The 24,131-nt window shown below is 47.6% G+C and overlaps 1 protein-coding gene and 1 pseudogene across 3 annotated transcripts in view; one reads left to right on the top strand and one right to left on the bottom strand.

Moving 5' to 3' along the window:
• The window catches only part of RCOR1 (REST corepressor 1), a 138,436-nt gene extending 123,898 nt beyond the window's left edge, over positions 1-14,538 (bottom strand). For 2 of the 3 annotated variants that reach the window (XM_025444068.3, XM_025444067.3), the window contains exons 1-2: positions 14,179-14,538; positions 14,009-14,068 (exon numbers count right to left, since the gene is read on the bottom strand). In XM_025444068.3, the coding sequence (XP_025299853.2) occupies positions 14,009-14,068; positions 14,179-14,479 (361 nt within the window). In that variant the 5' untranslated portion in view covers positions 14,480-14,538. The remainder of the gene's footprint in view (positions 1-14,008; positions 14,069-14,178) is intronic. The other variant, XM_025444065.3, reaches the window with a different exon arrangement.
• Positions 14,539-16,149: 1,611 nt separating this feature from the next.
• LOC112657362 (60S ribosomal protein L36-like) lies at positions 16,150-21,149 on the top strand (annotated as a pseudogene).
• The last annotated feature ends 2,982 nt before the right edge of the window (positions 21,150-24,131 follow it).

Genomic DNA, 24,131 nt, shown 5'->3' with positions numbered 1-24,131 from the left:
TGTTGTCTCAAACAACTAAAAACTGGACTAGATAAAGCAAGTTTTCAAGACACTGGACACCAAGCAATGAAGTACACTGAGTTCTGAGAGAACTGAAGTTCTGATGAGAAATGAAGTAAATCCTACAACTGCTCCAGTTTATTGCCTGAAGAGTTTCCAACTGACAGCATGGGGACAAGGACTCAGAGAAACAATCTTTCTGTGTTGAGGGGACAAGCTGAGTTCAGGAAGCTATGGCAGTTTGTAGGGAAGAATATCAGGAGAGAGAGAGCTGCACAGAACTGGGGTGCCAAAGACCTGCAAAGGGTCCCCCTTGAGCATTCAGCAGAGTACTGAGGAGCACAGTTGCATATCCCTATGAAGAAAATACTTTAGGTTTCTGGATAAAGAATCACTCAAAACACTAAAATGGAACAATCCACAAAGCTCACACAGGGCCAACAGCAAGAGTACAAAACCTCAAAATTCATAGACTACTGGGTAGAGAACTCAAAACAGTTTCTTTTAATAAACATTTTTTTAAGATTTTGTATTTATTTATGAGAGACACAGAGAGGCAGAGACATAGGCAGAGGGAGAAGCAGGCTCCATGCAGGGAGCCCGATATGGGACTCGATCCTGGATCCCAGGATCACGCCCTGGGCCAAAGGCAGACACTCAACCACTGAGCCACCCAGGCATCCCACTCAGAAGAATTTTGACTCAGGAGTAGGAAATAATCAGCCCTAGATGAAATGCTGCTCTGATGCTGCCTACCAAAACTTAAAATTTAAATGATCTAAAACAGGCTATTTCTAAGGAACTTAACCATGTCCCAGAAAAAAAGCTCAAGAATATTTATAGAAATACAAAAATATCCAGCATCCATCAAAGTAAAATTCATAATGCCTGGCATCCAAACAAAAACTACCAGACAAGCAAAGAAGCAAGAAAAGGCAACCCATAATGAGGAGAAAAATCAATCAATCAAAACCAACCCAGAAATGATGTAGATAGAATTAGTAGACAAAAGCATTAAAACAACTATAACTACATTTCAATGTGTCTAAGATATTAAAGGAAAGATTATGCTAAGCAGAGACATGAAACACACACACACACACTTGAGATTCTCTCCTTCCCCCCCGGTGTGTGTGCTCTCTCAAAATAAATAGATAAAATATTTTTAAAAAGAAATATATTTAAAAAAAAGAAATATATTTTATATATACTTTTTAAGGTTTTATTTTATATAGAGAGAATGCAAGAGGGAGGAAGAGCAGGGGGAGAAGGACAAGTAAACGCTGAGTACAGAGCCTGACATGGGGCTTGATCCCAGAACCCTCACTCAGATCATAACCTGAGCCATAATCTTGAGTAGGACACTCAACCAACTGACCACCCAGGCACCCCAATAAAATATATATATGTATGTATGTATGTATATACATACACACACACATACACACACACATATATATAAAATCTTTAAAGATTTTATTTGTTTATTCATGAGAGACAGACATAGGCAGGGGGAGAAGCAGGCTCCATGCAGGGAGCCAGATGCAGGATTCGATCCTGGGACTCCAGGATCATGCTTTGAGCCAAAGGCAGACACTCAACTGCTGGCACTTGAAATGTGGCTAGTGTGACAGAACTGCATTTTTCGTTTAATTTTAAGTAATCTCTACACCCAATGTGGGGCTGGAACTCATGACCCCAAGATCAAGAGTCACCTTCTTTTTAAAAAATATTTTACTGATTTATTCATGAAAGACACAGAGAGAGAGGCAGAGACACAGGCAGAGGGAGAAGCAGTCTCTCTCTAGGGAGCCTGATGCGGAAATCGATCCCAGAACCCTGGGATCACAACCTGAGCTGAAAGTAGATGCTCAACCACTGAGCTACCCAGGCACCCCCAAATTTAAATATTTTTATATAGTAGTGGCTATATTATTGGACAATACAGCTCAAGACAAAAAGAAAATCTGGATTGGGCAGCCCCGGTGGCGCAGTGGTTTAGCGCCGCCTGCAGCCCAGGATGTGGTCCTGGACACGGGGGATCAGGTCCCACATCGGGCTCCTTGCATGGAGCCTGCTTCTCCCTCTGCCTGTGTCTCTGCCTCTCTCTCTCTCTCTCTCTCTCTCTCTGTGTTTTTCATGAATAAATAAATAAATAAATAAATCTTAAAAAAAAGAAAATCTGGATTGAAACGTTTAAAAATAGAATTTTCAAAATAATTAACACTTAGAGCTTATAGAGAATATTAATTTTAAAATTAATAAACATCATAAAACCATAAACACTGAAAAACTATTTTAATGCCCAACCTGGGGCTCAAAATCACAACCCTGAGATCAAGAGTCACATGCTCCACTGACTGAGCCAGCCAGGTGCCTCTGAAAAACTATTTTTTAAAGCTTGGCTCAAAGGCTGATATCACCTAAAACTTCCTGGTTCCTTCAATTCCCCCATGCTCCCCCAAAGGAGGGATTTGGTGACTCCACTGTCCCACATCTCACAGTAGTAGCCTCTGTATATACAATCAGCAATGTACTAGCGGCTAGGATAGTGGGGAATGGGAAGTAACTGCCTAATATGGATGAGAGTCCTTCTATGGGGATGAAAATGTTTTAGAACTAGACAGGGTAGGGCAGCCCGGGGGGCCCAGCAGTTTAGCGCCACCTTCGGCCCAGGGTGTGATCCTGGAGATCCGGGATTGAGTCCCACATCAGGCTCCCGGCATAGAGGCTGCTTCTCCCTCTGCCTGTGTCTCAGCCTCTCTCTGTCATGAATAAATAAAACCTTTAAAAAAAAAAAAAAAAAAAAGAACTAGACAGGGGTAGCTGCACAATGTACTAATGAATGTACTAAATGCCAATAAATTATTCACTTTAAAATGGTTAGTTTTGGGGCACCTGCTTGACAGGGAGCCTGCTTCTCCCTCTTCTTCCCACTGGTGCCCTCTCTCACTATCTCTCTCTAACTCAAATAAATAAATAAAATCTTAAATAATAAATAAAATGGTTAGTTTTATGTTATATATGAATTTCACCTTAGAAGAAAAAAAATTTATACAAAATCACAGTAAGAGGGGGATCCCTGGGTGGCTCAGCAGTTTAATGCCTGCCTTTGGCACAGGGCATGGTCCTGGAGTCCCAGAATTGAGTCCTGCTAGGGTTCTGTGCATGGAGCCCGCTTCTCCCTCTGCTTGTATCTCTGCCCCTCTCTCTCTCTCTGTGTCTCTCATGAATATATAAACAAAATCTTAAAAAAAAATTTTTTTCACGGTAAGAAAACCATATAAATTGGGAAAAATCAGCTTTTTTTTCCCTCAAGATTTTATTTATTAGAGACGGGGGGGGGGGGGGGGGGACAGGCAGAGAGGGAAGCAGGCTCCATGGAGGGAGCCTGACGTGGGACTCGATCCTGGGTCTCCAGGATCACACCCTGGGCTGAAGGCGGCGCTAAACTGCTAAGCCACTGGGCTGCCCAAAAAATTGGCTTTTACCTGCAATTTGAAAGTTCATTTTTCCTTGGGTTTCTACCTCTGCTTAGCTATTAAATGTCCATTATAAAATGCCTATTCAAAGAAAGTCAGCCAAACCAAGCACACGTTCTTATTAAACTCAGAACCACACTCAGCTGTGACAAGTCAGCAGATGAGCCTCAAAATATTTTTTAAAAATTTTATTTATTTATTCATGAGAGACACGCAGAGAGAGGCAGAGACACAGGCCAAGGGAGAAGCAGGCTCCATAAAGGGAGCCCAATGTGGTACTTGATCCCGGGTCTCCAGGATCACGCCCTGGGCTGAAGGCAGATGCCCAACCGCTGAGCCACCCAGCTGTCCCAGCCTTAAAATATTTAAACCTGAATTGGTGACTCAAAAAACTATGTTACTGCACTCTATAAAAGCAGAAGTATATGGTACCACTTGCTCCCAGAAAACTTAACAGTATTAAGACCAAACTAATTACATATTCTATTCTTTCTACTATCCTGGTCTCCCTACTAGGTCCATGCTAAATTTGAAAGCATAACAACCCCAAAGTCCAAAAGCTTCCATGCCAGTAGAAGAAAGAATATAACCATCAGTGAGCGAGTGTATGTGCATAAAACAACACAGAAATACCCGAGGTTCAGGAAAATATTAATGTAACCCCAAATTTTTAATTAACTTTTTCAGATAAGGGCCATCAGGTAGTCTTTCCTGGCCACTAGATGAAACTGGGGAAGAAGGACATTATAGCCAAACTTTAGGAGCAAAGACTACCTGAGTGCCCTCGGTTTAAGTACAAAGGAAGCCTTGAGGTTCTCTGCAGACAACAATTAGTCCCTAGGTAATTTGGTCCTTAGTTAAATTACACTATGATAAAATCAAACATGGCACAGCTCACATTTGAGTCAATCAGAAAAAGACTTGCAAATTTTCTTTATTCTGTGGTCTCTGAAAAACAGAACAAAATTAACTAATAGCATCGAGAAATAAATACTTTGGATTGGGGGGCAGGGTTAGTTTGGTGGGGGGGGGGATTTGAGTAGGGGAGGGAGGATGGGAATAACATGCAAGAAAGGGAAATTAGCTGCTGAACAATACTAACCAGATAGCTGGTACAGGTGAAATCAAGAATTTTTAAGAATACTCTCTCTAAGGGCTCCAGGGTGGCTCAGTAGGTTAAACATCAGCCTTTGGCTCAGGTCATAACCCCAGGGTCCTGGGATCAAGTCCTGTATAGGGCTCCCTGCTCACTGGGGAGTCTGCTCTCCCTCTCCCCGCCCCCATTCATGCTCTCTCTCAAATAAATAAATAAATAAATAAATAAATAAATAAATAAATAAATAAATGTTTTTTAAAAACCCTCTGAAAAATAATTAGTTAAAATACTCTCTCAGGTATTTTATCATTTCACACCTTATTCAAGACATGGTTCTTGAAAGGGAATAAAGGGAAAAGAGAGAAAATGAGTGAAAATATCAGTGAGGATGACAAAACATGAGAGACACCTAACTCTGGGAAACAAACAAGGGGTAGTGGAAGGGGAAGTGGGCGGGGGGGTGGGGTGACTGGGTGATGGGCACTGAGGGGGGCACTTGGCGGGATGAGCACTGGGTGTTATACTATATGTTGGCAAATTGAACTCCGATAAAATAAAATAAAAAATATTTGGAGCTACAAACCTATATATATAAAATTAATATATAATATATTATAATATAATTTTTTAAGATTTTATTTATTCATTCATGAAAGACACAGAGAGAGAGAGAGGCAGAGACACAGACAGAGGGAGAAGCAGGCTCCATGCAGGGAGCCCGACGTGGGACTCGATCCTGGGACTCCAGGACCATGCCCTGGGCCGAAGGCAGGCGCCAAACCGCTGAGCCACCCAGGGATCCCCTAAATATTATATCTGTCATTAAACTAAAAGAGTAGCCAACACAACACTATCCATTATAACCTTAAATCACACAATCATAAGAAATCGCCCCTCTCCCCAAAAAAAACCCCTACAATTGTGTTTTAAGCCTTGAAGAGGACTATTTCAACATAAATGCAGGAGTAAAGCAACTCACTCCAATTTGTGGCATTCAACCAAACCAATCTGTCTTCACTGCCAGAAATAAGGAATATAAACTGTATATGAAGACAACTCTGGCAACCCTAAATATAAAACTCCAGAACACCTAAGAGCACATGGAAACAACTAATCAATTGATCCATTAAGCACTACTCCCCTTTCTTCTTAAAGAGGATTTCTGGCTGACTCTCCCTGAAATATACTAGATTGAAATCTGACTGCAACTTAACAGTTAATGGTAACTTGGGAGCTTTTCCTTTCTTGGGGATATATAAAATAATGGCACATCTACAACTAATAGCATCTTAGAATACACTACCTTGGGCAAGTTATTAGGTTAAACCAGAACAGTAAGCCTCTGTTTCCTCATCTGGAAACTGGGGATAACAACTTTACCTCGTGTGATTGTTATGACTGTTGTTAAATTATTTAATAAATATAAAGTGTTCAAACCAGACTGGCACACAATAAGCACACCTTGACCTGGCATTTACAGATCATTCCTATGAAGGTTTTCTGTTAGTGATGACAAGTTTGACCTCCCCATCCACACCCTCACCCATTCCCTTATATTCAGTGGCAAATCCATCAAACAGATGAATTTAGCATCTTAACCATTTGTAAGAAACTAGTCAACCATTACAGGAACTAAAGCCATTAACTTTAACCTCTAACATGCTATTTTAACTACATGCGGACAGAGCTTTCCAAGTCATCTGGCACTGTAATTTGGGTCAATCAGTTAATAATTTAGTATACCAAAATGAACTAACACTGAAACAAACAAACAAAAAAAAAAGATACCAATTCTCAGTAATATTCATCTTACAAATAAAGGATCCCAGTGATAAATATTACAGGAGCTACATACAAAAGGCCAGTCTTTCAGCAGAAATGTATTGAATCAGGGACATTATTTTTATTCCTTCCTAATCAAAGAAACTCAAGCAACACCCCCCCATAATAAAAAGAAAACAAAACTCTACATATGCAACCCTAACAAAGGATTAGTTCCAAATATATAAAGAACTCACACAAATCAATAAGACCAACACCCTAAAGAAAAACGGCAAAAGACATACTCATACAAGGAACCCAAGTAGCCAAAAAACATATAAAAAGACATCTAACCTCACCAGTAATTAGAAAAATGACAACAGGGCACCTGGGTGGCTTAATAAGTCAAGCATCTGCCTTCAGCCCAGGTCATGATCTCAGGGTCCTGGGATCCAGCCCCGAGTTGGGGCTTCCTGCTCATCAAGAAGTCTGTTTCTCCCTCTCCCTCTGTCCACCCCCCCCAACTTGTGTGCTCTCATGCTCTCTCTCAAATAAATAAATAAAACCTTTAAAAAAAAAATGCCAACATAAACCACAAAAGGATAGTACTACAAAAAGTTAATAGATCTAACAGTATAGTGAAGATTGGGTGAAAAGAAACTCATGTGCCTTGTTAGTGGACATGTACTTGTTTGGAAAGCATCAAAGCAAATGATACACAAAATAATTTCATTTACAAAAAGACTTTGACATAATAGAATATGTTATCACACATAAGTACGTATTAAAACACAAAAACAGGGATCCCTGGGTGGCGCAGCGGTTTGGCGCCTGCCTTTGGCCCAGGGCGTGATCCTGGAGACCCGGGATCGAATCCCACATCGGGCTCCCGGTGCATGGAGCCTGCTTCTCCCTCTGCCTGTGTCTCTGCCTCTCTCTCTTTCTCTCTGTGTGACTATCATAAATAAATAAAAATTAAAAAAATTAAAAAAAAAAACAAACACAAAAACATGCACAGGAATTCTGAAGGCCTCAAGAGCATGGCACTTAGATTTCCCTTCAAGAGAAAAAGTGCTGAGAGATGTTTAATTAGCTGGCAGTCCCATCCGCCTGGCACCTTTGGGATCCACTGCAGCATTCATACCAGAGCCAGGCCAATGACTGAACACAGCAAGCATTCTAGAGCAGGGCCACCCCTGCCCAATGGACTCCTCTAACCATCAATATGCTTTGGCTGAGACTTTCTCCAAGCTGCACTCCAACCTTAGGCTCCTGAATCCAACCACAAATCATCCTGCCTTCTGTCTGCCTTCTGGGGCGTCAGGTCAACATACACTTTGAAGGCTTTTGCCACCTAACCTTCCTCTCCTCTCTATCCTTCACAGGCATTTACCCCTATGAACCTCTTGTACATCTAATCCTGTCTTGGCATCTGCTTCTCAGAGGATGCAAATGAACTATCACAGGAAAAACATAAATCGACTTCAAATTAGTGGAGGAAGTGAGAGAATTAGCCTTCAGCTGCACCTGACACAAATACAGCCTAATATTAAGTATTAATCACAGTGGTGGGTACATGTATTACTTTCTATTCTATCTGAATATTTTTTTAAATAACTATCATTATAATTTTTTCCTATTCTATGGTATTCTAAGACATTCAAATTATGGATAATAACTATGCAGTCACTTCAATTTTTAAAATTTTTAAATTCTTACTTCTGGTTCTAAAATTACGAACACATATTGTTGTTTCTAATTACTGTACCCAGTAACAAGACTCTATAGCATCTAAAATAACACAAGTTTGAATGAAGTTTGGCCTCCTAAGGCCTCAAGTCAACCTTATGACACTTTCAGTGATAGATAAGTCATTTTCTCTCTAGCTCTTACTTTCCTCATCTAGGACATAGGAAGGTTGGATTAGATGGGCATTACAATTTTCGCTCTCATTATTTTGAGGGAGGTAAAAGCTAGAAACTTTAAAAATTATGTCTAGTGTCCAATTTTTTTTTTAAGATCCACATCTTGGGACACCTGGGTGGCTCAGCGGTTTAGTGCCAGCCTTCGGCCCAGGGCATGATCCTGGAGTCCCGGGATCGAGTCTCGCGGCAGGCTTCCTGAATGGAGCCTGCTCCTCCCTCTGCCTGTGTCTCTGCCTCTCTCTCTTTGTCTCTCAAGAATAAATAAATAAAATCTTTAAAATCTTAAAAAAAAAAAAGATCCACATTTTTTTAATTGAATTTGATTAATTTGAAAAAAAATAGGAGTTTTAGGACTTACTGTTAACATCTTTTTTTTTAAGATTTTATTTATTCATTCATGAGAGACAGAGAGAGAGAGGCAGAGACATAGGCAGAGGGAGAAAGAGGCTCCATGCAAGGAGCCCAATGTGGGACTCGATCCCGGGAATCCAGGATCACCGGGAGGCAAAGGCAGGCGTTCAACCACTGAGCCACTCGGGCGTCCCATGTTAACATCTTATTTAAACGATATATCAATGGGGTGCCCGGGTGGGTCCGTTGGTTAAGCAGCTGCCTTTTGCTCAGGTCTTGATCCGGGCATCCTGGGATCCAGGGATAGAGCCCAACTTATGCTTATGCTTTGACGAGCTCCCCACTAAGCGGGAAGTCTGCTTCTCCCTCCCCACTGCTCCTGCCCACTCTTTCTCCTTCTCAAATAAATAAAATATTTTTTAAAAAGAAAGAGAAAAGAAACATGAAATTACAAAGAAAGGGGAGCCTGGGAGGCGCAGTCAGTTAAGTTGGCAACTCTTGGTTTTGGCTCAGGTCACCATCTCAAGGTCTTTGGGCTCCGTGCTCAGTGGACAGTCTGTCTCTCCCTCTCCCCGCCACCCCCTCACCCTTCTCCCGCTGCCCCTCCCCCTGCTCTCAAGCTCATGCTCTTACACTTTCTCTCTAAAATAAATAAATCTTGGGCAGCCCAGGTGGCTTGGCGGTTTAGCGCCACCTTGGGCCAGGGGCCTGATGCTGGAGACCGGGATCAAGTCCCACGTGAGGCTACCTGCATGGAGCCTGCTTCTCCCTCTGCCTGTGTCTCTGCCTCTGCCTCTCTCTCTCTCTCTCGCTTATGAATAAATAAAGTCTTTTAAAATAAATAAATAGGGATCCCTGGGTGGCGCAGCGGTTTGGCGCCTGCCTTTGGCCCAGGGCGCGATCCTGGAGACCCGGGATCGAATCCCACGTCGGGCTCCCGGTGCATGGAGCCTGCTTCTCCCTGTGCCTGTGTCTCTGCCCCTCTCTCTCTCTCTCACTGCGTGCCTATCATTAAAAAAAATAAAATAAAATAAAATAAAATAAATCTCAAAAGAATTACAAAGAGGACTATAACTGACATAATGATGGACTATTAGTGATGCAAACCACCCTGATTCATGACTGAGGAAACTGAGGTTCCTGGGGATAAAGTGACCAGCTCTACCTTTAGCACCTGCTTAGTCACAGAGCTATGGCATTCAATCTCATAACAACCAGTCCTAGGTGTCTCTCTACCGCAGTACTTAATGAAGTTGATTATCACAGGATTTATCATTACCCTAACCTCTCATTTGGGTGAACACTCCAAGTATGTTTAAATCACAAAACATTCACCATAACTTATGAATTTTAGAATATCTATAAAATTGACTTTTAAAATGAAACTGAAGCATAGAAAATAATGTTCAAGGAGGAACACAGTAAAAAGTAATGAAAAGCAGGTCAAGACCCTCTGTTCAATAACATTATTCCACACTAAAGCATAACACATTATACCAACAGAAATCAACTTTGAAGTGACAGCTGAGCCAAAGACAACCCAAATTTTCAAATCTCATTAAACTGGATTCATGATCATGGTATCTCCCCTGCCAGGTAAGTATCATTAAACTGGATTCAATGTTCCAAATATAGGTTGCTTTTTTAAAGGACTATTATCTCAAAAATATTTTCCATTAATAATTTCCTCTTCTGGAAGAGTCTTAATTTTACTATCAGTGAACTGTGATACTAAAAACCAACCCAGGATAAAAGTTGACATAATAACCCATGCTTCAGAAAACAAAGAACTTGAGTCAGCCTTAACATCCTGTCACTGTGTTTCTCCGGCCAAAAGACAAAAGAGGAAGAGTACCAAACAATGATAGAAATGTATAGGCTATGAAAAAAAAATATATATATAGGCTACAGATTCCTTCCTTTGCATGCTTACTGCTAAGATCATGGAAACACTCATATCTTCGTATAGAAACACACTACTCATTTCAAATTAAATCATGCTTTACAAGTATAGGAAATAACTAACCAGAGGTAGGACAGAATAAGCATTCCTCCCTCTTACTCTATTCTATGATTACTAAATTCTGAAAGAAACCAATGACAACTTGGCATACGCTACAGCATGGGGTATGGAAAGACAGTCTGGACACCATATGTGGGAACAAAGCCTAAGTTAAAGATATAGAACTACATTCTGGTCTTTGTTTTTAAAACTAATTGATAAAACTTTTTCTATCATTTTAATTGCCAAGTTACACCAAAGTCCAAAAATCTAGTCTGGGTCTTCCTCTGAATCAGCATTTTAGAGCTACAGTGCTCCATTCATTTCATTCACCGTCTGTGAGGAATGACAGAAGTGGATCTGCCTTGGACTTTACAGGGAATGTCAGGTGTTCCCAGCTTCAACCACTTGCTTTTAAAGCTACATAAGGTCAAGCTGGGATACTGTTGATAAGTTTTTTTTTTTAATTAAAATCAATTTCTTCCCTCACACGTCTTTACCAGAGATAGAAGAAAGAAAGAAAGAAAGAAAGAAAGAAAGAAAGAAAGAAAGAAAGAAAGAAAGAAGAAAAGAAAGAAAGAAAAGGCTTCCTGAGGAATTTTACATTCATTTGTTCAAGTTTTGGTTTAAAGAAATAAAATCAGGGGATCCCTGGGTGGCCCTGCAGTTTAGCACCACCTGCCTTCCACCCAGGGAGTGATCCTGGAAACCCAGGATCGAGTCCGCATTGGACTTCCTGCGAGGGTCCTGTTTCTCCCTCTGCCTGTGTCTCTGCCTGCCTCTCTCTCTCTCTCTCTCTCTCTCTGTGTCTCTCATGAATAAATAAATAAAATCTTTAAAAAAATTTTTTAAATAAAATAAAAAATAAATTCAAAATTAATTCAAAACTAAGGCAGGGAGAAATAACATGCACTAACAATCACAATTTCAATTCCGTATTATTCCTAGCTTCTCATAGAACCTTTCAGTCTAAAGACCTAAAAAAAATGTTTTTTGCCATGAAACAAACACGGTGTACCATTTCTATTCCAAAACAGAAGTCACCTCTTGACTTAAGACTTTAAGTTCGGGATCCCTGGGTGGCGCAGCGGTTTGGCGCCTGCCTTTGGCCCGGGGCGTGATCCTGGAGACCCAGGATCGAATCCCACATCGGGCTCCCGGTGCATGGAGCCTGCTTCTCCCTCTGCCTGTGTCTCTGCCTCTCTGTCTCTCTCTGTGTGACTATCATGAATAAATAAATAAAATCTTAAAAAAAAAAAAAAAAAAAGACTTTAAGTTCAAGATAGGACAAACCTTAAAAAAAAAAATCTCCAGGAAACAATAAGGTTCCACGATTTTCAGCCATATCTATGAATGTGTCCCACTGCTCAGATCGGCAAAACAGGGCTTAAAATTATTTCTCAGTAAGATTCCTTTCCAAATTAAAACAACACAAAACAAGAAATTTGTAAATACTAACACCAAACCCCAATCAACTGGCAGTAAGACTACTGCGGAACACTTATAATGTTTTACTTTTTAGAAAGGCCGGTCTCTAGCATCTTTATGGTTGTACCTATTCCATCAAAAATACAAGGACAGCTCAAAGTATGATCCTACTACACCTGCTGTTTCAAAGAAAATGAACCCAAAGAAGTCAGGCGCACTACTAACAATACAGAGGTAGACACCAATATTTAGAAGAAGGTCAGAAGTCTAATTCCTGTTGCTGTCATCAAATTGGCACTTTTCCTTAGTCACATCCAACTGTATTTAAGTAAAGCTTTCAAAACTAATGTAACCAAAACATATTAAAAATCTACCAACTTACTAAAACTAAAAGATCTGTGCAAGTTGATTTTTTAAAATATGTGTGGGAAACTTGTGACAACCTTTGCTTTATGTTCTGTGTATTAAAACAAAGATGGACTTGACCTACAAAATGAAGATAGGGTCAACTGTAACCAAAAAACAGTATGCTTCCCCTGGTGGCGAACGTGGGAATGGAGAAGGCACGCATACGAGAGAAAAAGCCTTGGTCTCCCAGTCCTATCCTGTCACTCTTGTAAATGAGAAGTCACTACCAAAAAAGGAAGATGTGGGGGAAGGGGAAACTATCAAAAAGACTAATACGAATTTAAAAGGAATACAAACCTGGGTGCTAGACTACATAAATTCAAGAGATTTAAATCAACAGACTAAAATCTAGAAGGCAAACATGGGCAAGGTCATTTATTTCCAGAGTGCCCAAAAGCTCACTCACCGATTGCTGTGTATTTTCACTTCAAAGAACACCCAGAGTTTAGTACCTTAATAACAGCTTAAGAGCAATCTCCTTTTTCAAGGACTAGATCCTTGCAATTTTCTGCAGTCTTGTTTCCAAGGAAAAGCATGTTATGCATTCATTCTCTCAAATAAACTAGTGCTATAACCTACATAGATACCCTCCAGCTCGAAAGCCCTCCACACCAGAAAGCCTTGTTAATAACTCCAGCCCTGCAAAAGATTCTCTTTTGAATCTTGTTTCTGAAAGGAAAACCCCACGTCCCTTCAAACATCTTCCACGCCAACAACCTTTGAGGAACAGTCTCCTCCGGGGAAGGGCTAGAATCTCACGCATTAAAATCTGACGAATTCCTTTGTCTGATTAGATTCTTTTTTTTTTTTTTCCCCTCCCCTCCCGGTACCCACTTTAAATTTGCTTCCACGCACAAACAGCAGCCGGGAAAGTAAATGTGCCGTTCTGAAAGGATGTAGGGATTTCTCGGAGGTGGAAATCATTAGCTAGGCGAAAGCTTCTGGAGCTATTCTTTCACAACCCCTTCCTTCAAGGAAACACACACACACACACACACAGAGACACACACAAAAAAAGAAATCTACGGACATTCACAAATAGGTCCTAAAATCAGCTGCCACGAGCGAGCCTCTCTTCCCTCAGGCAGGCGCCCTCTGGGAAGCACACTTCTTAAGTGATGGGGGGGGGGGGCGGGGGGGTCGCTCGTCAGGTCCCCCTCAGGCTGGGAGGGGAGTCAGGGAAGCCGCGCGAGCCCGAGGGGCCGGCAGGAGGAGGGAGGGACCCCTCAAGTGCTGCGACGGGCGCGAGGACGTCCCGAGTCCCGGGCGCTCGCAGCACGCTAACTCTCCGGCGCGGCCACCGCGCCCCCCGGCCGGCGCCCCGGGACCCCGGGAGTCCCCAGGCCGCGCCCCCGACGCCGAGGCCGAGGCGCGCGCGCGGACCACGCTCGGGCGTGTGTGTGTCCCTCCCGGCTCGCGCCCTGCTGTTCTCCCCGCGGACGGCAGGGCGAACGCACACACACACACACACACACACACACACACAAAAAGAAAGTTGTCCGAGGGCCCCCGCCCCCTCGGGTGGCGGGTCGCGGGTCGCGGGGCCGCTACTCACCGGGGTCGAAGTCGGGCACCACCGCCTGGTACTGGGGTCCGACCCGCATGCCGCCGCCACCTGCGGGGAAGCAGAGCACGGCGGTCAGCGCGGGCGGGCGGGCGCGGGGCGCGGGGCGCGGGCGGGCGCGGGCGGGCGCGGGCGGGCGGCGCGGGGCGGCTGCCACCTACCGTGCTCCTCGTCGCTGGACGAGCCCGAGCTGCCTTCCTCCCAGGAGTTGCTGCTGCTGTTACCATTGGGCGCCGCCGCCGCCAAACTTTTATTCTGCCCATTATTGGGGGCGGCGGCGGCCGAGGCGGAGGCGGCCGAGGCAGAGACAGACACAGAGGCGGCGGCCGAGGCGGCGGAGGCGGCCGAGGCTGAGGCGGCCGAGGCGGCGGCGGCGGCGGCCGAGGCGGCCGCGCTGGCCGCGTTGTTCCTCCCTCTCCGCTTCCCTGAGACCTCGGGGCCCTTCTCCACCATGGCCGGCATCGGCGGGGGCCGGGGCCGGGGCCGGGGCCGGGCGAAAGTGGCGGGGCCCCGCGGCTCCTGAGGAGGGGCGCCGAGCCGGGGGGGGCGGGGGGAGGGAGCGCGGGCGGGCGCGGGGCGGGCGGGCGCGGCGGGAGCCGGCGGGCGCGCGGAGTCGGGGCTGGGGGTGGCCCGGCGGGCGGAGCGCGGGGCCGCTTCAAGCCCCCAGCGCCGAGCCGAGCGCAACTTTCGCTCTCATCGCCGCCCGCACTTCACTGGCACCAACTACTCCGGGAGCCGCGAGCGGGCGGGGGGGGCGGGGCCTGGGGCGGGCCGGCGGGGGGGAAGCCGCGCGCAGCCCAACCCGACGCGGGCCGGCCCCGCCCCCCGCGCGCTCCCATTGGCTTCCGCGGGATTCGGACGGCGAGCGGCCGCGCGGTTGGCTCGGCGCTCCTGTCCGTCCGGGGCCCGGGGGCGGGAGCGCGGGGAGGGGGCAGGCTCCGGGCTTCCGTTGGTCAGGTTCGGTTGACGCGTATCGCCCGCTGTACGTGGTTTGAGGTTTGCAATCTCTCTACGCCCCATGATCCATCTCTCTAGGCAGTAGCTGGGAGTTAGCTGCCCTCCCCGCCCCCTCCCGCGGCGGCCGCCCCCACCCCCTCACCTGCGCGGGCCCCCCGCAGCCGCCGCCCCCACATTCCGCGAGGGGCCCCACGGAGAGTCCCGGTGGCCTCGAAAAGTAAAATATGCGCGACGCGAGAACAGAAATCGAACGCAAGGTCGGGACTACTTTCCCCCTCGCGCGGAGGATTACAGCCACAGTTTGAATGGGTCTCTATACAAAGAGGGGAAACTAATTGGAAGAAACTAATTGCGCCCCCGCCTTCCCCGAGGGGCCTGGGGGTTCCTGGGCGCCGGGGGCCCCCGGTGCAGGCGACGGGGCTCCCGGGTGACCGTGTGCCCCGGAGGGAAAGGACGCAGGGTGGGGGCTCGGGGAGGAGGAGGAGGTCTGTGGCGGGCCCCGCTGATTGGGGCGGGGGGAGGCTGCAAGTGGCCGCAGCGGCCCGAGCTGCCGGGGGTCCCCCGCCTTCCCCGCCGGCCGCTCCGGCCCCAGCGAGGGGGCACTTGCCGAGATGGGCTGGGGCCAGGAAGGGTAAAGAGGAAGCAGCTATTTTCATCCCAAGCCCTGGGTCGGGGAGGAGGGTCAACTTCCTCCCGGGCAAGAACCACTTTTCCGGATCTGCTGCGTGCCCTGCCTCCCCCCTGTCCTGCCGGGCACCCGGGGCCAGCCCGAGACCTCCCTGCCCGGAGTGCGGTCCCCGGCCGGCCCGGGGGAGGGGTGTATGGGGAGGGGGGGGAGCGTGGGACCCCCCCAGGGCCGCGGCACTCCCACCTCCACCACCAGCCTCCGCAGAACATCGCGCTGATCCTGCATAATTAGGAGGCAAGAGAATGTCTGTAAATGATTTTTTTTTTTCTAATTCAACGGACAGCTATTTTTCTTTTAAGTTACTTCAAACCTGAGCTTCATAGGGGGACAGTTTACACCAGCTCCAGATATAAATAGCTATGGGGAGAGAAATCTGGAGTTTTATGTTTTTCAAACCTGAATAAATAACCTCTCTAACACATTTTAATAAGCAGCACGAACCGTCATTATTAACTTAAATGAAGTAGCCACATTCACTTCGGCCTAAATGGCCTTTAAGAAACGGGGCTGGGAGCCCATTAGATGGAGGATCCCTGCCCCCAGCACCTCCACCAAGTTCGAGATCGCGTCTTCTGGCCTCCCCTTAAAAGGATGCCCCTCGTTGGAGAGCCCCAGGCCCGCACTGATGTATGCCTTTAGGATGCTCTCCCAGCCCCCACCAGGCGGCCTGGGTGGGGTGCAGTCAGCAAAGCCCAGGGTTAGGAACCAGACTGTCATTCTGGGGCTGGGGACTCCCTGCTCCCTTGGTGTCTATGAAATTCTACCACCAGACCTCGGAATGATTAGCCCATGACAGTGCACAGGTAATACTGAGTCATTTATTAGGGCAGCAGGGATGGCATGACACAGGGTCATGAGCACCACCCACCAAACCCCAAAGTTGGGGCTACTTCCTGGCTGGGTTATGACTGTGGTTACATCACTGGGCTATCCAACCATTCACTTTTTTTCAACAAAGAGTAACACCTTAAGTTACTTTGACGTGTGTCAGGCCCCTTCCTAGTTTGACCCCCAAAGCCATATGGATAGCATACCGGCCCCCCAGCTTCCTCATTCATAAAACACCGACAATAATAACCACTTCCTGGCCTAGTGAATTTTTATAGAGTCCATCTCCCCCAGCCCCAATCTTCTTCCACCACAGAACACCCTCCAACCTTTTGGAAAACCCCCTTCCTGCACCTATTGTTTAGGACAGCAGGGAGCTGCTGGGGTGTCCACACATAACCCTTCTGATTGGGAACTGGTGACCTCAGACTTCAAACTGGCACTCGGCAGCGGTGTCAGCAGCCCTACGGTGTTTTTCAGTGACACTCTCTCCCACTCTGAGACTAAGATATTCCCTCCTTTCCTCACACCTCCCACAGTCCCTCCTGCCCTCACTGCCAGCTAAGCTGAAGCCATCAAATGGGAATGGGATCCCTCTGAACTTCAGGCCCTGAACTGACACAGGTCCCCACCTGGCACCCATTCCCCTCCCCTTCGGGCTCTCCCATTCTGATCTTGGTCTCAGGCACCCACTTCCCACTGCCCTCCCCTTGCTGGCCTCCTGTGCCATCAAACTCCCTCTTTCCCCTGGGTCAGCACTTTCCAAAGAAAGGTGAAAATGGTCCCTTGCTCCCAAGCCCCCTTTACCTCCTCCTTCCCCTTTCCTTTCTCTTTACCCCACAGAAACCTAAACCCTCCACTCCCTTCCTTCCTTCCCAGTCTTTCCTCTTGCCACCCGCCCTCGCAGGGCTGTGTCCCCACTCTTAATTCTTGCTAAGGTCACCCACAACCTTCAGGCGACCCAATTCAGTGGTCAGTTAATGGTTTCACTGAGCTCCACAGCAGCACCTAAGTCCACCACTCCGCCTTCTGGAAACTCCCTAACATTTCTAGATCTCAGGATCCCGAGTTCTCCTCCCTCACAGACCACTCCCTCCCAGTGCCCTTTGCAGCCCCCATTCCCTCCTTCAAACTGGTGCATAGTAGGTGCTCACTAAGTAATTGTTGAATGAGAAGTGAGCGGTAGGGGATACAGTTACTGTTGGTGCACAGAACCAGAGCCAGTCCCAGTGAAGGAAGGAGTCCTGAAACAAGTGAGGTCTGACCAAGACTTGCTACATACCCTACAAGAGGAGAAGGCCTTTGAATTTCCTCAGCCAGGCATCATTCTGCAGGAATTTGGCTTGGGGCCTGACAAGCCTGTGACCCAGACCCAGCTAATCAGCCCCCCCACCCCCAGCCCCTGGCTTCAGTGATTGGCTCAAGCATTGGCACATGACCAAGCCAGGCCAATCAAGGCCCTTTCTGGAACTTTTTCAGAAACTCTTAGGACAGAACCTCCCTCTGAAGATCAGAAAAGCCTGGAGCTTCTGGGGCAGGGCCAGGTACTGGGGGATTTGCTCAAGGTCCCAGGGTCTATGTTGTATGTGGCCCAGGCACCTGAGAGAGGGGGCCTCACTTCTCCAGCCCCTACCTGACCAGTCTGGAAAGAGAGGGCTGAGGCCTGATGAGATGTTTGGATCTCTCCCCACACCCTATAAACCAGACCTGAAATCCTAGCCTTATAGATGGAGCAATTTGAATTTTTGTTAGGATTCAAAGACTCGTGGGGTGCCTGGGTGGCTCAGTCAGTTAGGTGTCTGCCTTCTGCTCAGGTCATGATCCCAGGGTCCTGGAATCAAGTCCTACCTTGGGCTCTCTGCTCAGCAAGGAGTCTGCTTCTCCCTCGGCCTCTGCCCCTCCTTCCTGCTCGTTCTCTCTCTCTCTCTCTCTCTCTCTCTCGTGCTCTTTATCTCTCACTCTCTCTCAAATAAAATCTTAAAAAAATAAAAGACTCAAAAACTCCTGACTGCTACAAAAAATTAGACATTAACCTGGTGCAGAACAAGGGAAAGAATGTGTAGGCAGAGGAAATAGCACCCTCCGCTCTCCTGTGAAAGACTTAACGATAATAGCTGGTATCTTTGGGATGTACCTGTGTGCCCATTCTGCTCTCAGCCTTGAAATCCTGAGCTCATTCAGTCAGCCCAATAATCTATCTGGTGAACTCACTCCTGACTATTCACCCATGCCTTGCAGGTAAGCAAACTGAGGCACCTAGGGATGAAGTAATCTGGCCAGTGGAAGGGCCCACACGTCTCAGCCACACAGCTCTGCAGCCTCACTTTGTTAGAAAATTCTGCTGGGCAAGGGATAGCTTCCTCACATCTGGAGCCAGGCAGAGGACGAAGGGAATGGTGGCTGGGGTGCCAGGGAAACAGCCCAGAAGCCAGTCCTGGGAGGGTTTGAGCCCCTAAGACTATTCAGAAACTGGGACTTGCAGGAATTTTAGCCATCCCAGAAGTTTTTCACCTGCAAGCTGTGGATAGAATACAGGGGGACCATGAATCTGGGAGGATAATTATAGCTTTATGAACCTTTAACTGAAATCCAGCATTTTCTTCAATTACGAATGTAGGTGGTATTAGCAATGGCTGCGACTCTGTCACTCATAGAATTCATGATACTGTCTCATCACACTACAATTGTTGGAAAGATCTCAGAATAGCATGTGCACTCATCTCCCAAACCACAAGAGATGTTAGACCCATTGCCAGATCTTGTTATTTAATGTGTTAATAACTCAAAAAATAACTCAAAATAAATTATAGATCTAATTGTAACAGCTAAAACTATGAAACTCGTAGGAGAAAACACAGGAATAATTGGTGATCTTAAGTTAGACAAAGGCTTCTTAAGTACATTCTGAAAGCACAAGGAACAAAAGAAGTCGATAAATCAGATTTCATCAAAATTCAAAAATTTTGTGTTGTAAACAATACCATCAAGAAAGTGAAAAGACAAAAAAATTTTTAAAAATTTTTTTTAATTTAAAAAAAATAAAAGAAAGTGAAAAGACAGCCCACACAATGGGAGACAATATTTGCAAATTATGCCCAGTAAGAGACTTTATCTGCAATATAGAAAGACCTCTCACAACTCAATTATAAAAAGATGAATAACCCAATTTTAAAGTGGGTGAAGTATCTGAATAGACATATCTCCAAAGAAGATCTACAAATGACCAATAAGTGCGTGAAAAGATGCTCAACATCAGTCATCAGGGAAATGCAAATCAAAACCACAATGAGATGCCACTTCATACCCACTAGGACGGCTAGAATAAAAAAAAAAGAGAGATAACAGCCAGTGTTAGTGAGGACGCGGAGAGATTGGACCCTCATACACCGCGGCTGGGGATGTGAAATGGTGCAGCCACTTTGGAAAACAGTCTGGCAGTTCCTCAAAAACTTGAATATAGGGGCGCCTGGGTGGCTCAGTCGGTTGGGCGTCTGCCTTGGGCTTGGGTCATGATCCCGGGGTCCTGGGATCTCCTGGGATCGAGCCCCCACATCAGGCTCCCTGCTCCGCAAGGAAACTGCTTCTCCCTTCCCCCGTCTCCCTACATCGGTCATGCTCTCCCTATCCCTCCCTTTCAAATGGATAGTCTTTTTTCAAAAAAGTTAAATATAGAGTTACTATATGACCCAGTATTCCCACTCTTAGATGTCTAACCAAAAGAATCTAAAATACTTGTTTGCGCAAACACCTGTACATAAATGTTCATAGCAGTATTATTTACAGTAGCCAAACAGAAACAATCCAGCACGTCCATCTCGGCAGCCACGGAGGAGCAGCAGCCGTGGCCTGTGCTACCCCATGGCCATGGGCCCCAGCAAGGGCCACGAGGCGACCAAGAACACGAGCAAGCAGACACATCGTGGCCACAGTGGTCGCCTCACCAAGCGCACCAAGACTGTGCAGGAGATGATCCAAGAAATGTGTGGCTTCGCCCTGTGTGAGCAGTGTGCCATGACACTGCTCAAGGTCTCCAAGGACAAGCAGGTCCTCAGGATCATCAAAAAAAACTATGGGGCACACATCTGTGCCAAGAGGCCAAAGATGAGCTGAGCAACATCCTGGCAGCCACAAGGAAAGCAGCTGCCAAGAGGGATTGAACCCCCTCTGCTCTGTACACAATAAAACCATGTTTAAAAAAATAAATAAATAAAACCATGTTAGGGGCACCTGAATGGCTCAGTCGGTTAAGCATCTGACTTTTGGTTTTGGCTCAGGTCCTACGATCAAGCCTACTTCAGGCTCCACGATCAGTGGGGAGCCTGCTGGAGATTTTCTCCCTCCCCCTCCACCTCTCCCCCTCTGCTTGGGCTCCCTCCCTCTCTCTCCCTCTCTCTCTCTCTCTCTCTCTCTCAAATAAATCTCTAAAAAAAAAGAAAGAGAAAGAAACAATGTCCATCGACCAATGAATGGATTAAACACAATATGATCTATCCATACAAAGGAATATCACTCATAAAAAAGGAAAGAAGCTCTAACACAGGAGAAAACATGGGTCACGGATGAACTTTGAAAAACATTATGCTAAGCGAAAGAAGCCAGTCACATGAGACCACGTTGTATATGATTGCATCTATAGGAAATGTCCAGAACAGGAAAATGTTGAGAGAGAAAGTAGATTAGTGGTTGGTTGCCAGGGGCTGGGGGAGTCGGGCAATAGGAAGTGACTGCTACTGAGTACAGGGTTGCTTTTTGAGGTGATGAAATGTTCTAAAGTAGATGGTGGTGATGATTGCACAGCTCTGCATAGACTGAAACCTATTGAATTGTACAGTTTAAGTGGGTAAATTGTATGGTGCATGAATTCTATCCCAATAAAGCTGTTTCAGCAGAGGTGATTAACAAAGAGGAATTGGGAGGAAGGAAACAGAGGATACATCCCACGGAGCCTGCCTGGCATTTCTGTCCGGTTTTTGTTTGCATCCCTCATTCTCAGGGAGAGGATAGGAGAGCCTCCCCGTCCAGCCCAGCACCAGCTGACTTTGCTAGGTGACGGTAGGAAGGCTGCCCCAAGGCTTCCCATCCCACAGACCCCCAGTTGGTCAGGTCCCTGTTGTGCAGTTAACAGAGGAGAGAGCTGAGCCAGGGTCTGTCAGCAGGGCAGGACTCAGGGAGGGAAGAGCACCCAGGCCCTTTCCAGCCCAGGCCACCTCACTCTTCATTTAAATACTGTCAGGAATAAAATCAGCTCCATGAGGTCTCCTCTGTACCCCCATGTGTCCGGGATCCCAGCCCGGCAAGGAGCCTCCCACGCAGCAGGGGCTCATTAAGTCACCACGGATGACTTGGTCGTGGGGTCAGCCTGGGACACCCAAATAAAACCGAATTAGAGCATAAACATATGGCAGGGAAATAAGCACTGAGCCTGGCTCCGGCTTCCCAGGTACCTGGCGGCTGGCAGATGCCACTCTCAGGCTGTCCTCGGGCAGCACCCAGGCATTTACACCCTCAGAGGAGGAGCATTCCTGTCTGCCTTCCAGGCTTCCAGCATTCTGAGGGCCCACCCCTATCCGCGGCAGTGACAGCAGACAGCAGGAGTGACCGTCCCCTTCCCCACGGGACACTGGGTGAGAGAGCATGGACCAGCTAAATTCCCCTTGAGACACCACAGAGGCTGGTGGGCCTGGCAGGTGTGTGTGTGACAGGGGTCTGTCAACACAGTACTGGGGACAGGTCACTGCCATGGGGGCCACCATAGGGGCCAGGCTCAGGAGAGCCACGCGGAGGATACAGGCTGCCGCCTTCCCCCCGGGACTCCATCCCCTAGTCACCCCCGACAGCCAGAGATGATCTCTGAAACACAGACTGGATCTTACCCTTCCAGCTTGCAACACCCCAGGGGCTTTCTGCTGCCCTAACCCCGCCCATGTGGCCCACCTCCCTCCTTGACCTCCACTCTCTGCCTCTGCCTTGCCTCCTGCCTCCAGGGCTTTGCACTGGCCCAGGGCTGTTCCTCTGCCTGGAACAGCTTTCCCTGGATCTTCACAGGCTGCCTCCACCTCGCTCAGCTGGGGCCTCCTCAGGACGCTGGGCCCAGGGCCCCACCTCCTGCAGCCCACCCCGACAGCCTCCTCCCTGCTGCGCCCCATCTCGGCCTTATCTCCGTGACAGTTACAGTACACTCTGTTTCCGTTAGCACTCCCCATGGGACTCCACCCTGGCACAGCGGCCTGTCGTCTCTGCGCCCAGGTCTGTCCCGCTCACGCCGTGCTCCAGCCCCTGATGTGCGCTCCTCGTGACGCCAGCTGGGGGGGCTGCTGGGGGTGACGCAGGTGGAGGTGAGGCCTGCTGATCACCTCCTCCTTCCCTTACTGCCCTCCCAGCTGGCTCACTGGCCTGTGCCCCCACTGACCTGGCACACAAGGGGCCTCCATAAAGGTGGCTCCCAGGGGGATCCCTGGGTGGCTCAGTGGTTTATTTTTTAAGATTATTTATTTATTTATTTATTTATTCATGAGAGACACAGAGAGAGAGGCAGAGACACAGGCAGAGGGAGAAGCAGGCTCCTGCAGGGAGCCCAACGCGGGACTCGATCCCGGGTCTCCAGGATCAGACCCTGGGCTGAAGGTGGCACTAAACCGCTGAGCCACCCGGGCTGCCCAGGCTCAGCAGTTTAGCGCCTGCCTTCAGCCTGCGTGATCTTGGAGTCCCAGGATCAAGTCCCACGTCGGGCTCCCTGCAGGAGCCTGCTTCTCCCTCTGCCTGTGTCTCTCATGAATAAATAAATAAATAAATAATCTTAAAAAAAAAAAAAAGTGGCTCCTGGATGGGTGCCCCAGGAGGGAGGCATCCTGTTCATGGGAGACAACACGAATGACGTTGGGCCCTTTTACTAAGTGCCCAGCATTTTCAGAGCGAGTGGAGGAACCATACAGACCTGGGCCAGCCCCACTTGCTCAGCAGACCGTGGCCCTCTCCTCCACGAAGCCCCCCTGTACCTGCTTCCTCTCTGAGATGGGAGTCGAGCCTGTCCCAAATAGCTGCTTCGGAAATCTCAGAAATTCTTAGAAGGAAAGGGAAGATGGTGATGGAGCCCATTCATTTACCTTCAGCCCCAGCCGACCAGAGTGAGCAACAAACCCTGGAAGCCCAGAGGGCCGAGTGGTCACTGACCTCACCCATGAGGAGGGCTGGCTCCGCACTCAGCTGATGGCTGAGCTGAGAAGTGACCCCTGACAGCAGAAACCTCCAAAGCACCCAGGAGTCCCTCCTACGACTCCTGCCCCCTGCGCCATGACACAGGGACACACTTCTTCCCAGTGTACTTAACCATCCTCATGACAACCTCATGAAGTAGGGTGGGGACTGTTCAACAGGAGGTCACAGAACCGGCCAGGAATGGGGGACCGAGCCCTAACAATAAATGAACTGTGCACAGGCACAGGCTACACCATGGATGACCTAGACAGCATGGGTGACCTTCACAGAACCATGCCGCAGGAAAGAAACCAGCCCCAGAAGGTCACAGGTGTCTGATGGCACTTACACAGAATGTCCAAAACAGGCAAATCCCTACAGACAGAAGGTGGCTTTGTGGTTGTCAGGCTCTGGAGGAGGAGAAATAGGAGTGACTGGCTCCTGGGT

The sequence above is a fragment of the Canis lupus genome, chromosome 8 (assembly GCF_003254725.2).
Source record: "Canis lupus dingo isolate Sandy chromosome 8, ASM325472v2, whole genome shotgun sequence".
Lineage (NCBI taxonomy): Eukaryota > Metazoa > Chordata > Mammalia > Carnivora > Canidae > Canis > Canis lupus.
Note: the sequence above shows the minus strand (reverse complement) of the source record. Positions and strands in the feature narration are given on the sequence as shown.